This window comes from Merops nubicus, unplaced genomic scaffold (genome assembly GCF_000691845.1).
Source record: "Merops nubicus isolate BGI_N331 unplaced genomic scaffold, ASM69184v1 scaffold26556, whole genome shotgun sequence".
Classification (NCBI taxonomy): Eukaryota; Metazoa; Chordata; class Aves; order Coraciiformes; family Meropidae; genus Merops; species Merops nubicus.
The window spans coordinates 4,535-16,366 of record NW_008614773.1 but is presented as its reverse complement, the minus strand read 5'-3'; the positions used below and the strand labels follow the sequence as shown (position 1 = coordinate 16,366).

Genomic DNA, 11,832 nt, shown 5'->3' with positions numbered 1-11,832 from the left:
CCCGCTCCACGTCAGGTTCTCCCCATCGTGGGAGGTGCAGTAGATGGACGGGTCCCCGATGAGGGACAGCCCCTCCACACAGCTGTAGGTGACCTCCGTGCCATAGGGGAACTGCTTCCAGCCCGAGTGAGAGTGCTTCCCGTGGGCAATTTGGGGAGGGGGGTCACAGCCTGTGGAATAAAGGGAATTTAGAAAACCCTCAAGGCCTACACCTGGATCACAGCTCCAGGAGAGGACACCTCACTGCTTCCAGCCCCGTTCCCCAGCAGCAGGAGCTGAAGGCAGGTCCCTCACTGCCTGCACGGGACTTCTCCCCAGCACTGGCACACGTACCCCTGTCACAGTATGGCAACGGGGGGTCCCAGCTCATGTCTGCCTGGCACTCCGTCAGCTCCCGGCCCCTGAGGATAAACCCTGGATCACAGGCCAGCCTCACTCTGGTCCCAGCTGTATAGTCATCTCTGCTCTTAAAAACCTCCATTCCGTGGTCGATATTTGGTGTTGGGCAACGAGGTTCTAAAACAAAAGAAAATGAAAGATGTCTTCTATTTTTCAGAAAGAACTCCAATGAAGTTGATTTCTGTGGAGGAGACAGTTACCAAGAACATCTGAACCCTGGAATAAAAGGTGACTGGCACCCAGATACAGGTCACCACACCTCCTTTTGTAACTCTAAAGGTGTTTCTGCTGCTACAGTCAGGTTTTTCTGAGGCTGTTGGAAAGGCAAATGCTGCAGATCTGGGTCCATGCCTGACCAAGACTCCCCCCAGGTCTCTCAACACCACGCACTGCTCTTATCCCAGGGACTGCAGCTCCTCCTTTCCCACTCCTGAGGCTGCTGAGCACCTCTCAGGCAGCGTCAGGGCCACAGCCAGCTGTCCATGCTCTAATGCTGGCTGCCCTGTGAGGTGGAACAGGCTTTCCCTGAGATTTTGGGCTCAGGTGGCTTCCAGCAGCTCGCTCAGCTCACTGGTGTTGCCCCACTGCTAGGTTATCGGTTTCAGCATTGTCAGTTAGTTATGCTGTTGCATTTTCTTCTGAGAAGGGAAATGCCCTGAGAACACCCTCTGTGCCCAAGCCCCACGTCAGCAAACCAGCCCAGCTGCTGTCCAAAGCACAAACCACATCCCCTTCCACCCGGGTGAATGTCTCCCTGGCTTCTTAGGAACCTCCTAAGCCTCAACACCCAACACTTGCACCCCACTCCCCACACACTAACTCAGCCAAACCCCTGTGTGTTGTCTCTATAGCAATCCTCAGACAACAGCATGATCCATCTGGACCTTTTGCTGCCTATTTCTCCCAATTTCACACACGAGGACTGGATCTGGGGATACGTGGCAGTGGAGCAAAATTCTCCTTAGCTATTACTACCCTCTTTTAAAGCCTCCTAGAGATTTTTTGTGACTGTCAGCAGACAACTACACCACACAGAGGGACCCAACCCTTTGCAGTCAAAAGGCAGCCAAGCCAACATGCTTTACCAACCTGAAACACACTCTGGGACTTCTCGATCCCATGTACCAGCACTTGTACACTGCAGCACGATGGTGCCTGTGTGCCCTTTGAAAGCAAACCCATCACTGCAGGTGATCTCCAGCCTGTCTCTGTACACGTAATGGTCCTTCTCCATCCATGCATTCACAGGCTTTGCATCCCCAAGATCTGGATTTGGGCAATGAACTCCTGCAAAATGCCAGACGTGAGCAAGGGTGAAGCCATGGCAGAGCCATCTGGGTGACAGCAGGTTTGTTTTAAACACAAGGATAAATGTTTTGTAGCACAAAGACACATCACAGCACTAAAACTTCCCCCACACCTTCCCTGGGTGCCCCTGGGGGATGGGGTGTTTGCAAGGGACTGCTCAGCTGCAGCCTCCACTCGGGTGGAGCAAGGGGCCCTTGACACCACAGTGGCTTTTTCCACAGGTTGAAGGGACTAGAAAGCACAGCTGGTTAAACTGAGAAAACTCTGGCTGGGAAATGAACCAAAGGAGTTCAAGAGTCATAGCAAAGACCAGAGACACACCAAGCTGGGCACCCAGAGCATGCCCCCAACACTCAACAGCAGACAATGAATGCAGTTTCTTCATTCAGCAATCACCCTGCCAAGCCACAGGGGTAAGGAAGCCAAAGGAACAGCTCTTACTTTCACAGAGATGTGGAGCTTCAGTCCATGTAAAATCTGGCAGACACTTGATGTTCCAGGTGGTTTCTCCTGGGCTGAACTCGTGGCCCTCCAAGCACTCGTAGGTAATGACAGTGTCCACAGGAAACAGATTGCCAGCAAGTTTTGCTTTCACAGCATTGCTCACATCTGGAGGGTCATCACAGCTACCTAGGCACAAAATGCCAGTTTAGGGATGTTGCCAGAGAGAAAACATCGAGGCCCATAAGGGTGTGTAACAGAAGAGAAAGAACTGGGGTAAAAATCGTGGGCTGGCTTTGTTATTCCTGAGAAGCATTGAATTGTCTGAGGTCAGTAATGCCAAAGGGTGAATGCAAATGGAAACACATGAATACTTGCAGACTATGTGGTAATTTTCATTGTTATAACGAGATGGAATTCCTGATAAAGTTTATACTGTCTGAGGCTCTACCCACAGACTTTAAACACACTAAATATGGAAGGGTTAGTTTAGTCCCTTGGAATTCTACTGAGAAACACTCCCCAGTTTGAATGGGACAAGGCTTTAGCCTCTATGCCCCCAAGCCATAAATCCCTCACGTCACCTTAGTGCCACAGAGAAAATTAGCAGGAAAAAAAAAGGAAAAATCCCCCAATTGAAATCCTGGAGCCAGCACGTTCACGACCAAATGGTGTCTCAGAGAAGTGGGATCTTCCCCCCGAGGAGTGTGGTGCCCCCCACTCACTGAGCTGGCAGAGGGGCAGCGGGGGGTCCCAGGAGCCAGTCCCATCACACGTGGAGGAGCTGCTGCCGTTCAGGGCGTAGCGGAAGTTGCAGCTGAAGAGGACGGTGTCTCTGTAGGTGTAGGAGGCCTGGTACCCGCTCAGCAGCCTCCCATTCCTGATGCTGGGATGCTCACAGATGACCACTGCCCCAGGGAAAGGGAGATTTCACTTAGGAGGTTGGCAGGTATGCTCAGGAGGGGAGAGGAGGGTGTTAGAACATCCTCGTAGCAGCAGACGCCTTCCTCAAAAAGGCTCAAAAAGGACACGACGAGCTGATGTGATATCTCTGATCTCCTTACTCCACATGACAACATCTTTTTACTTCACCCATTTTATTAAGGTAAAGGATAAAGAGAGCCCAGGGAAGGCAGCGGATGTCACAGCAGGTTTCTGAATTCCTTGCAGGGGTTATGTTTACACAGGCTGACATGCCAGATGCATCATTTTAGTCTGGAGAAGAGAAGACTTAGGGGGGATCTAATTAATGTGTATAAATAGATGAGGGATGGGTATCAGAAAGAAAGGGGCAACCTGATTTCACTTGTGCCCTGTGACAGGACAAGGGGCAATGGACACAAGCTGGAGCACAGGAAGTTCCACCTCAACAGGAGGAAGAACTTCTGTACTGTCAGGGTCCCAGAGCACTGGGACAGGCTCCCCAGGGAGGTTGTGGAATCTCCTGCCTCAGAGACAGACCCATCTGGATGCATTCCTGTGGGACCTGCCCTGGATTAGATGGTCCTGCTCTGGCAGGGGGGTTGGACTCAATCTCCAGAGGCCCCTTCCAACCCCTAACACTCTGATTCTGTGATCATCTGGTCTGAGAACACAACACCCCTCTCGTGCATCCCTGCTGACTTGCTGACCACGAGCAGCCACGGGCCCTGCCATGGGAGACCCTAAATCCTGCTGCTGCCACCAACCTCAGAGGGTCTCCACCTGCACGAGGTGGTTGCAGCAGCACGAAGGAGAGGAAGGAAACAGCTCCAGCAGGGAAGGGGCGTGGGGGCAGCTCACCTTTGCACTCGGGGGCTGGCTTGCTCCAGACACCGTTGATGTTATCTGTGGTTGTACAGAAGATAGAGGCATCTCCCACCAGGGAGAAAGGTCTCTCCCTTCCCCTGACGCTGTGGCACGAGTAAGTGACAGACTCTCCATACTCAAAGAGCTCTTTGTTGACCCCGTTGTGCTCTCCGTTGGCTATGGTGGGAGGGGGGAAGCATGGGATTGCTGGGGAGGGAGGTGGGAGAAAGGGTCAAGGGAGGGAAGAACAAGAGAGAAAGAACTTCATTTGTTTTGAACCAAAAGTCTGGTAAGAAAAAAAATTGAAACACGAGCTGCCAGAAGGGTCAGAAATTAAGGGCAGGTCTCAGGGGTGCAGCACCCCAGCCCACAGGCAGAGCTCTGCCCCAGGCACCAAGTGCTTTTGGGATAGACCAGGGAGTAATTTTTCCTGCAGAAAGAAAGACACAAAGTAAAAAATGTCTTTCCAGATTCCAACATGCATCAAACTGCTGAAATCCTCAGCAGGGCAACACAGCTGCTCCTGTATCCACCCCCAGGATCAGAGAAGGGGCTCCACTTACGCTCACAGATGGGAATGTCTCTGTCCCAGGTAACAACCCCCTGTTGAATCACACAGTGAATCTGAGAGTTTCCAACCAGCCTGTACCTGTGTGAAACAGGGGAAAGGGAATTACTCAACAAAGCTGCATTACCTCTAACATCACCATCAGGATGGTTTTGGCTTCCTTATAACCAGACCTGATGAGAAATTTGCCATCAATGTCATTTTTTAATGACACAGTAGTTTATGACAAAAGCACTTTTTGCATTAAAAAAAATCACATGGTTTCTAAAGGGAAATGTTTCCTTTATCTGGCAGCTGTAGCTATCAAGAGCTCTGAGCTCAGCCCTGATGCCTTTTTGAAGAAAAGATACTGAAACACTGGAGATGGTTTAGAAAGGGTCAGGAAAGTGAACTTGAGTTTGGGAAGAACTGCCTCAAAGTAGGAGATGAATAAAACTCAGTCTTAAAGCTCTCAAAGGAAAGCTTAAGAGATTTCAGTCAGTCTGCAATTGCCTACACCAGCGTGGGGAAAACACTTCAGGAGAATGGCTGGGGAAGAAGAGGACCCTGAGTGCTCCTGGCTTACCCAGTGTTGCAGGTGAAGTTCACTGCTGAGCCAAAGTAGAACCTCTCTGCTGGGAAGAGTCTGCCGTTGGCTGGCTCACCAGGGTAGCTGCACTGCTTCGCTGGGGGAACAGGACTGGGGTCAGTGCTCACTGCAGTTTCCTGAAGAACCAGGAAAATGCAGCAGGAAGGCAGATGACTCCACCAACACTGAGCAAGGGGATGGATTGGAGACCTCCAGCTTTCCCCCCCACCCCTCATTTATTCCACGATTCCTGGTGCTGCTAAGACTTGCATCATGACCCACAGCTGGCCCTGCAGTCAAAGGGGGGTTTTGTAGTAAGCCTGGCAAGCACGACAGCTTTTGGTCACAGCTAGGGGATTCTCCAACTGCCAGCCTGGACTCCTTTTATGAACTGAGAGCTACAAAACACCTGAGCAGAAGGTCCTTTGAGTCAGCAACCAAACACAGCCAGCACCAGAGCAGACCCCAGCTCTTGCCCTCGTTGGCAGAACAGAGCTGATGCTCCACGCCAGGTCACACATCTGCCACCACCCCCCGAGATCACTCAGGACCATCTGTATGATAGCACGAGGCCATAAGAGCCCAGGCCAGAGCTGGGGGAGGGTACCCACGTGTGCACATCTCCGTGGAGCCCACCCACTCGCCGTCCTTGCCGCACACCAGCCAGTTCCTCACGCTGGGGTCTCTCATGTAGCCCGGCCGACAGACGTACTCCGCCCGGGCCCTGGTTGGGAAGGAGCTGAGCCCATGGTGCTGCTCCTTCAGCTCTGCAGACTGCAGCCGTGGTGGAGCATTGCAGGCACCTGCCAAGGGGAACACCTCAGAATGGAGCTGGGGGCAGAGCAACGAGACCTCAGGAGCTCCCAGGTCCAGCCAAGGGCGTCTCGGTGGCCTCAGAGCTCCTCAGAGCTGGAACAAGGGGAGCAGAGGCTGTGAGTGGGGTGGCTGTGGCTGGCAGGGGCAGGGGAGGAGCATCCATCACCCCACAGGGTCCTGTTCCCTCCTCACACCTCACCCGCCGCTTTCAAAGGCCGCTCCCAAAGTCCAGATGAACCATTTTCTCTCCCCAGTTAGTACAAATCATGGCACCTTTTTCAGGTGGAAATTTTCAGACCTAAAATTTTAGGTCTGTTTTACACAACAAAAGGCCAAGGAACATGGATACTGATGATACAGATTTAAGATATCTCAAAACGCAATGAAGAAAAGAGAAGGAACCAAATTCTTGCAACCCCCAGGAGAAGGTTTTCCCTTGAAGGATCCTGGTTTAACCCAACAGACTCCCTCCCTCTGTGTGTTCACTTACTCTGGACAGCCACCACAAGAGCAGCAGTGAGGAATAACCCAAGGAAAGCAGTGTGACCCCTCTGCCTCCCTGGCTCTGGAGCTGGCATCTTGCTCTATTCCAGCCTCGCTGCCTGGAGACCCCACAGAAGTTATCACATTGTTTTTTTCAAGGCCAGATACCTGTAGAAACAGCAGAGGAATATTTACACACAGGGTAACTATAGCTCAGCCCAGATGGCTCATCTCTCCACCCCTAAGCAGCTCCTGCAGGGGTGGCTGGGGACCAGAAGCTGCAGGAGCTGTTGCAGTCCTCTGAAGAGCACGGAGCAGTTCTGCTGCTGGCTCCTTTCCAGCTGCTGGGGACCCAGCGTGGAGGAGCTGGGCTGCTGGGCAGGGCTGGATTTGGGTGAGGAAGGCTGGCTCCAGCCAACCAGACCCAGAGACATGAAAATACAACATAAACAGGACAAACAAGGGCAGATATTAAGCAATTCCCACAGGCTTTCCTCCCCTAGTCTCCTTAATTTACATTTTTAAGAATGCAGCTTTAAATGAAGATGTAAAAACACTTATTGCCAACGTAGTCTTCTTCCAGCCAACCAGCCACACTGATACCTGCAGGCCACCAGCTTATTGGTGACTTCTAGAAAAAGTCCTCTGAAACTTATCTTACAAAATATCTTCTTTTAGTGATAAATCTCCTGGAAGCAAATTCAGTCAGAGGAAATCTTGCTGGAGTCAGCACAGCTCCCTGATGATAAATTACACAGAGAGAGAAGCATCTAACCAAAAAGATAGATCAGTTTTGTGTAAATAACATTAACTGGAGTAGAGCTATAAAGCACATAAGTTATTCAGGAGACTGAAATGCTTTACAAAATGGAATTTAAGTGCAATTTGGACTAACCTGGTACCCCTAGAGATCAGCAAGAGTTCTCTCTGGCTTTATCCAGGATCATAACTTACGAGCCTAAACCCTCCCAATGTTAGGCATGCTCCAAGTGCCTTCCTTCCCTCTGGAAATTAGTCTTTCCTGATGCTTTCTGCCCTAAAACCTAATGCTTGTGCCCATCCTCTGGTTTTCCTTCAATCCACGTTACAGCTCTTGGTTTAATCCCATTTCATTTACTAATCTTTGTGCCTGCTGGAGTTGCAAGAAAGCTCCAATCCAGCTCCCAAGAACAACATCCCCTAGAGCTGTGCTGCTCTAGGCTGTCCTACCTGGAGGTGTGGCAGCAGATGGAGGGACCCGGCGTGTTCTGCTCGTGCAGGATGAAGTGAGGAGTGTCCTTGCTGTGCCCCCAGCTCCAGAGGAGGAGTTACAACCCACCTCCACCCTCAGACACGGCTCCATCCAGGCAAGCTTGAGTTCTGCAGAAATCAGAGTTGGGCCAGTTGACCCATAAATCATTAACCCCTCTGAGCAAGAAGGAAGTAGCTGATTCAACTCACAGAGCAAAACACTAGAAAACTGAACACAACCCCAGCAGATGTTGAAATTGTTTGGTTTCTGTGTGGAGCTGCCAAGTCTTTTGTTGAAATGAACCTTGTGGAGCAGGACACTGCTCATTCCACCCTGTGGCAACAGAACCTGGCCAGTGTGGGTCCCCAGGCATGTCCAGGCACCTCGGGCACACCATGGGAGCATCCTCAAGAGAACTGCTTCACCTTGGGAGATGTGAGCTGTGAACTCATCCCTTCTGACCTCAGAAGCCTATGGCCAGCATTCAAAACAGGATTTCTTCAACCACTTTCAGCTAATCCCATTAGTGCAACACCAGCTGGAGCTCAGCAGCAGAGAAGGTCCCAGGGAGCACCACCCAGAGCTTGTCCATGATGGGAACCCAGCTGCCCTTCATCTCACTGAAAGCTGCTCCCTTATCCCTCTCACTGGGGGGGCAGTTCCCAGGAATAAGAGTTTGGCAGAAGCTGTAACTGTCTGTTTGTTCTGCACTTGGGCTTCTCAGCTTCACCCAGGCTCAAATCATCCTTAAGAACGTGGCAACAGCCTTTTTGCCCCAGTTGTGCCTCTGACAGGTACTGGTTTGTTCTGCCAAATCTGAGAGGTTTGGCCAGAAATGTTTACCACAATCCCTACCTGAGTGGGATGTGTTGCCTTCCTCAAGTCCACCCGAGTCTGTGCCACGATGCAGTGAAGAGATTCAGTCCCTGCTCTGTAAAACACTCACCCCACGGGCAGGGGCTTGCTCACAACAGGCCCCTTGCCCCCCCCCGCAGCCACTGACCTCCAGGCACTGCTTACAGGAACCCAGTTAATCACAAACACAAACAGAGGCTTCCTAGATGGATTTTATTCCAGATGACTCGGAACAAAAGCCAATTTGTGTGCCAAAAAAAATCAGCAGCTTCTCCATGGGCACCCAGGAGGTTATTCAGTATCTGCTCAGGGGGGGCACAGCCAGGGCAGGGCAGAGCCACTCCAAAAGCCATCTCCTGCTCCGATGGCTGCTGAACACCCCCTGGACCTCCTCAGAATACAGTTTGCAACAGGATAAACAGGAGAAAAAGGGGTTTTCCTTCACCACATCCAAGGTCACTTCTCTTCTGTGGCTGGCAAGTTGCTTTGGGAGCAGCTGGTTTCCAACTGCAGATACTGGAAATCACAGTGAAGAGTCACATCAGTTGCTCCTCTACTTTTTTTTTTCCTAGAAGAAATGTGCTTTAAAAGAAGCTTCCCTACCCTACCAGCTCCACAGAAACCCAGCAAATCTGAATTCCAATTAGCTCAAATAAAAACACCCTTAAAATTTATGAGGGAACAGCAGTAGAAGCTCCAAAGTGCAGAATTCACCATTTCCAGCCCACCTCCCAAAAGCCAGGGACACCCCCCTCCCCAGCAGACCCTCTTCCTCCAAACACTTTCCACAAATTCCCTCAATTCAGAATTACCTCAAAAACCCAGAATTCTGAACTCAAAAACCCAGCAGACAATAATGGAAAGGAACAGAGGAAATTAGGCCTATTTTTAAAAATCTCTTTATTGTAAAGAAATGCTCATGGGATGTTCATGCTCAGCTGCACAGAGTACACAACATACAGCACACCTTCACAGACACAGCAGGTTTTTTAAAACCTAAAAACCCATTAGACAGCAGTTACAAAGGCAAAATTGCAACTAGAGGTGTGACATCCACCTGGCTGAGCACAGAGATGCAGTTTGCAAACAGCATTCAGAGAGGGGAGCAGCAGCAGAGCTGGAGGGGGCACCAGCAGCACTGGCCCAGCACCTTTCAGAGGGGCACAGGGGGAGGGTTTGGGATGTACCCCTGGGGCAGGTGGGTCCTGGGGCCACGTCTCTCCTGCCAGGGCTGCTCTGCTGGGCTGGGCTTCCCCATCACCCACCACAGAGCTGCCAGGAGGGAGACACTGCACTGAGGTGGCAGCTCTAATGCCACAGCCAGCACAGACAAACTCAAGCTACCTGGGCTGGTTTTAGGGTTTTCCCCCTCACTTTCCAATTCTGCCCATTGCTGGCAGCAGAGATGGAACAGGGTTTGTCTGAGCCATAATTTTTCTCCAAAACAACCCACAGTGGGGCAGCCACAGCCCCTGGACCACAGCTCAGGGATGGTGATGCAGCTCCCACTGCTCACTGAAGGTGACAGCAGCCACCACCTCCTCTGCTGACAGAAATGGGGAGAGAGTCAGGGAAACACAAAGCCCCACTTATGGTACAATGCTCACGAAGGCACCAGGTCCACACCTCCAAATTCACCTCCTCTGCCTGCCCAGCCAAGGCAGCACCCCCGGCACGACTGGCAGCACCAGCCCCTGCCAAGCCTCAGCCCAGCTCCATTGTGCAATCGTTTATTCTGGGGTATTTACACTCACAGTGCCAAGGAAATCAGGTGGTTTCAAGGAAATACCTGGCACAAGACCCAGAAGGGGCTGGGGAGATGTGTGGGCTCACTGACATCACCTCAGGGCTTGGCAGGACCCTGGGACCTGTCACATCAGGTACAATTCACCCCTGGGGCAATGATGACGGTCACAATCTGCTGCTGCTCTGCTCTAGACATGTATTTACCCCTTTTGAAAGTTAAAATGCAGGAGGGAAAGGCTAGAGTTAGGCTTTGATGAAAGCACCAGAAAGCTGAAGTCTGCAGAGACTGCCAAGATGCTCCATCCCACCCTCAACAGCCCACGGCCAGAGCAGGGACCCCCTTGGCAGGACTCAGAGACCCCCAAATGCCCCAAACCTGCAGGCCTGATTTTATTTTAGCAGTGATTAAAACCATTACAGCCACCAACACCTTAGCAGCTACATTCATGAATCCTGGCAGGTAAAAATAACACGTGTAAGGAGACAAAACACAGAACTACTCCATGATACAAACATAATGAACTCCTTCCAAAGCTCCTACAGCACATTGTGCGTAACCATCCCTCAGCACAGCCCCACTCCTCCCCCAGGGCAGGGGGCTCCTCAGCAGGAGCAGCCAGCCTGATGCAGAGCAGGGTTGTGCCTTTGGAGAGTGGCAGGGAGTGCAATAGGCTGGAAATCTCTTCCTTCCATGTTTTCCCTTATATTTTTTCTAGCTTATTTCTAAGCCCCGCAGCATCTAACCCCGTGGAGTGGACGGCATGCTCTTGCCCCTGGGGGGAACAGCCTGAGGAATAAAACTAATAAAACTCAGTTTCTCACCCACTGGATTTTGTCCCTCTAGGGTGCAATTCCTCCAGCTCAACACACACTTCTCCTCCTCAGAAATCCCAGTGGGTCAGGATTAGTGCCTGGGCCTTCGCCGTGACCCTCTCCATCTCAGCTTTATCATATTAAAGCTCTGGGAGTGTTTAAATCAACCAGATTTGGGCTCAGAATCCTCAGGCAACCTCAGGCTTCAGGGCTGCTGAGCTCCTCTGCAGCCTGGGCACCAGTTTGTCAAGCACTGGGTATGGCCAACGTTTATTTACACATTTAAAATAAGCAACCTGGGTTCCAGGAGTTGCTCATATAAATCCTGGAGTCACCTGGAAACAGCAGGTCCAAAACAGCCTCATCCCTAAATCCTCCTTTCTTCACCCAACCTGAGGATTTTGCCCTTAGTGCAAGAACAGGAGGAGTGTGGTAAAGTGGAGTTTGGCAAAACACAAGTTAAGAATTAGGGGAATAAAAGAAATTTGGGGTATTGCTTCCCCTGAACCTTGTCAAGGGTGTAACACGCAGCCACTGCACGAGCTGCACCCTCCAGGCACTAAATACTAAAGCAGCTTAAACTCTATAAAAGGCAGCACTGCACACTGGTAACACTCACAGCTTATCTACAGGCAAGTTTAAAACCTCATTGTGGGCCTAAAATCTGGTACATTAAAAAGACAACTGGTAAAAGTCAGTCTGGAGCTCCTTCAATGGTTAAAGCAACACAGGAACTGCACTGGGGCTTGGAGAGGGTAACAGTGATTTAAAAGAAAAAAACAAACCCTGGGGATTGGGTCTAGCAACACATCTTCC

General features: G+C 51.1%; 1 protein-coding gene across 1 annotated transcript; it reads right to left on the bottom strand.

The window, feature by feature from the left end:
* Positions 1–10: 10 nt before the first annotated feature.
* On the bottom strand, positions 11–5,875 carry LOC103774909 (membrane cofactor protein-like; the record flags this gene model as incomplete). Its single annotated transcript, XM_008942345.1, has 8 exons — positions 11–170; positions 334–516; positions 2,149–2,337; positions 2,874–3,056; positions 3,931–4,143; positions 4,500–4,585; positions 5,070–5,169; positions 5,684–5,875. Coding segments are annotated over 8 exons (1,306 nt in total), but the record flags the coding sequence as incomplete, so codon positions are not given.
* Between the last annotated feature and the right edge of the window lie 5,957 nt (positions 5,876–11,832).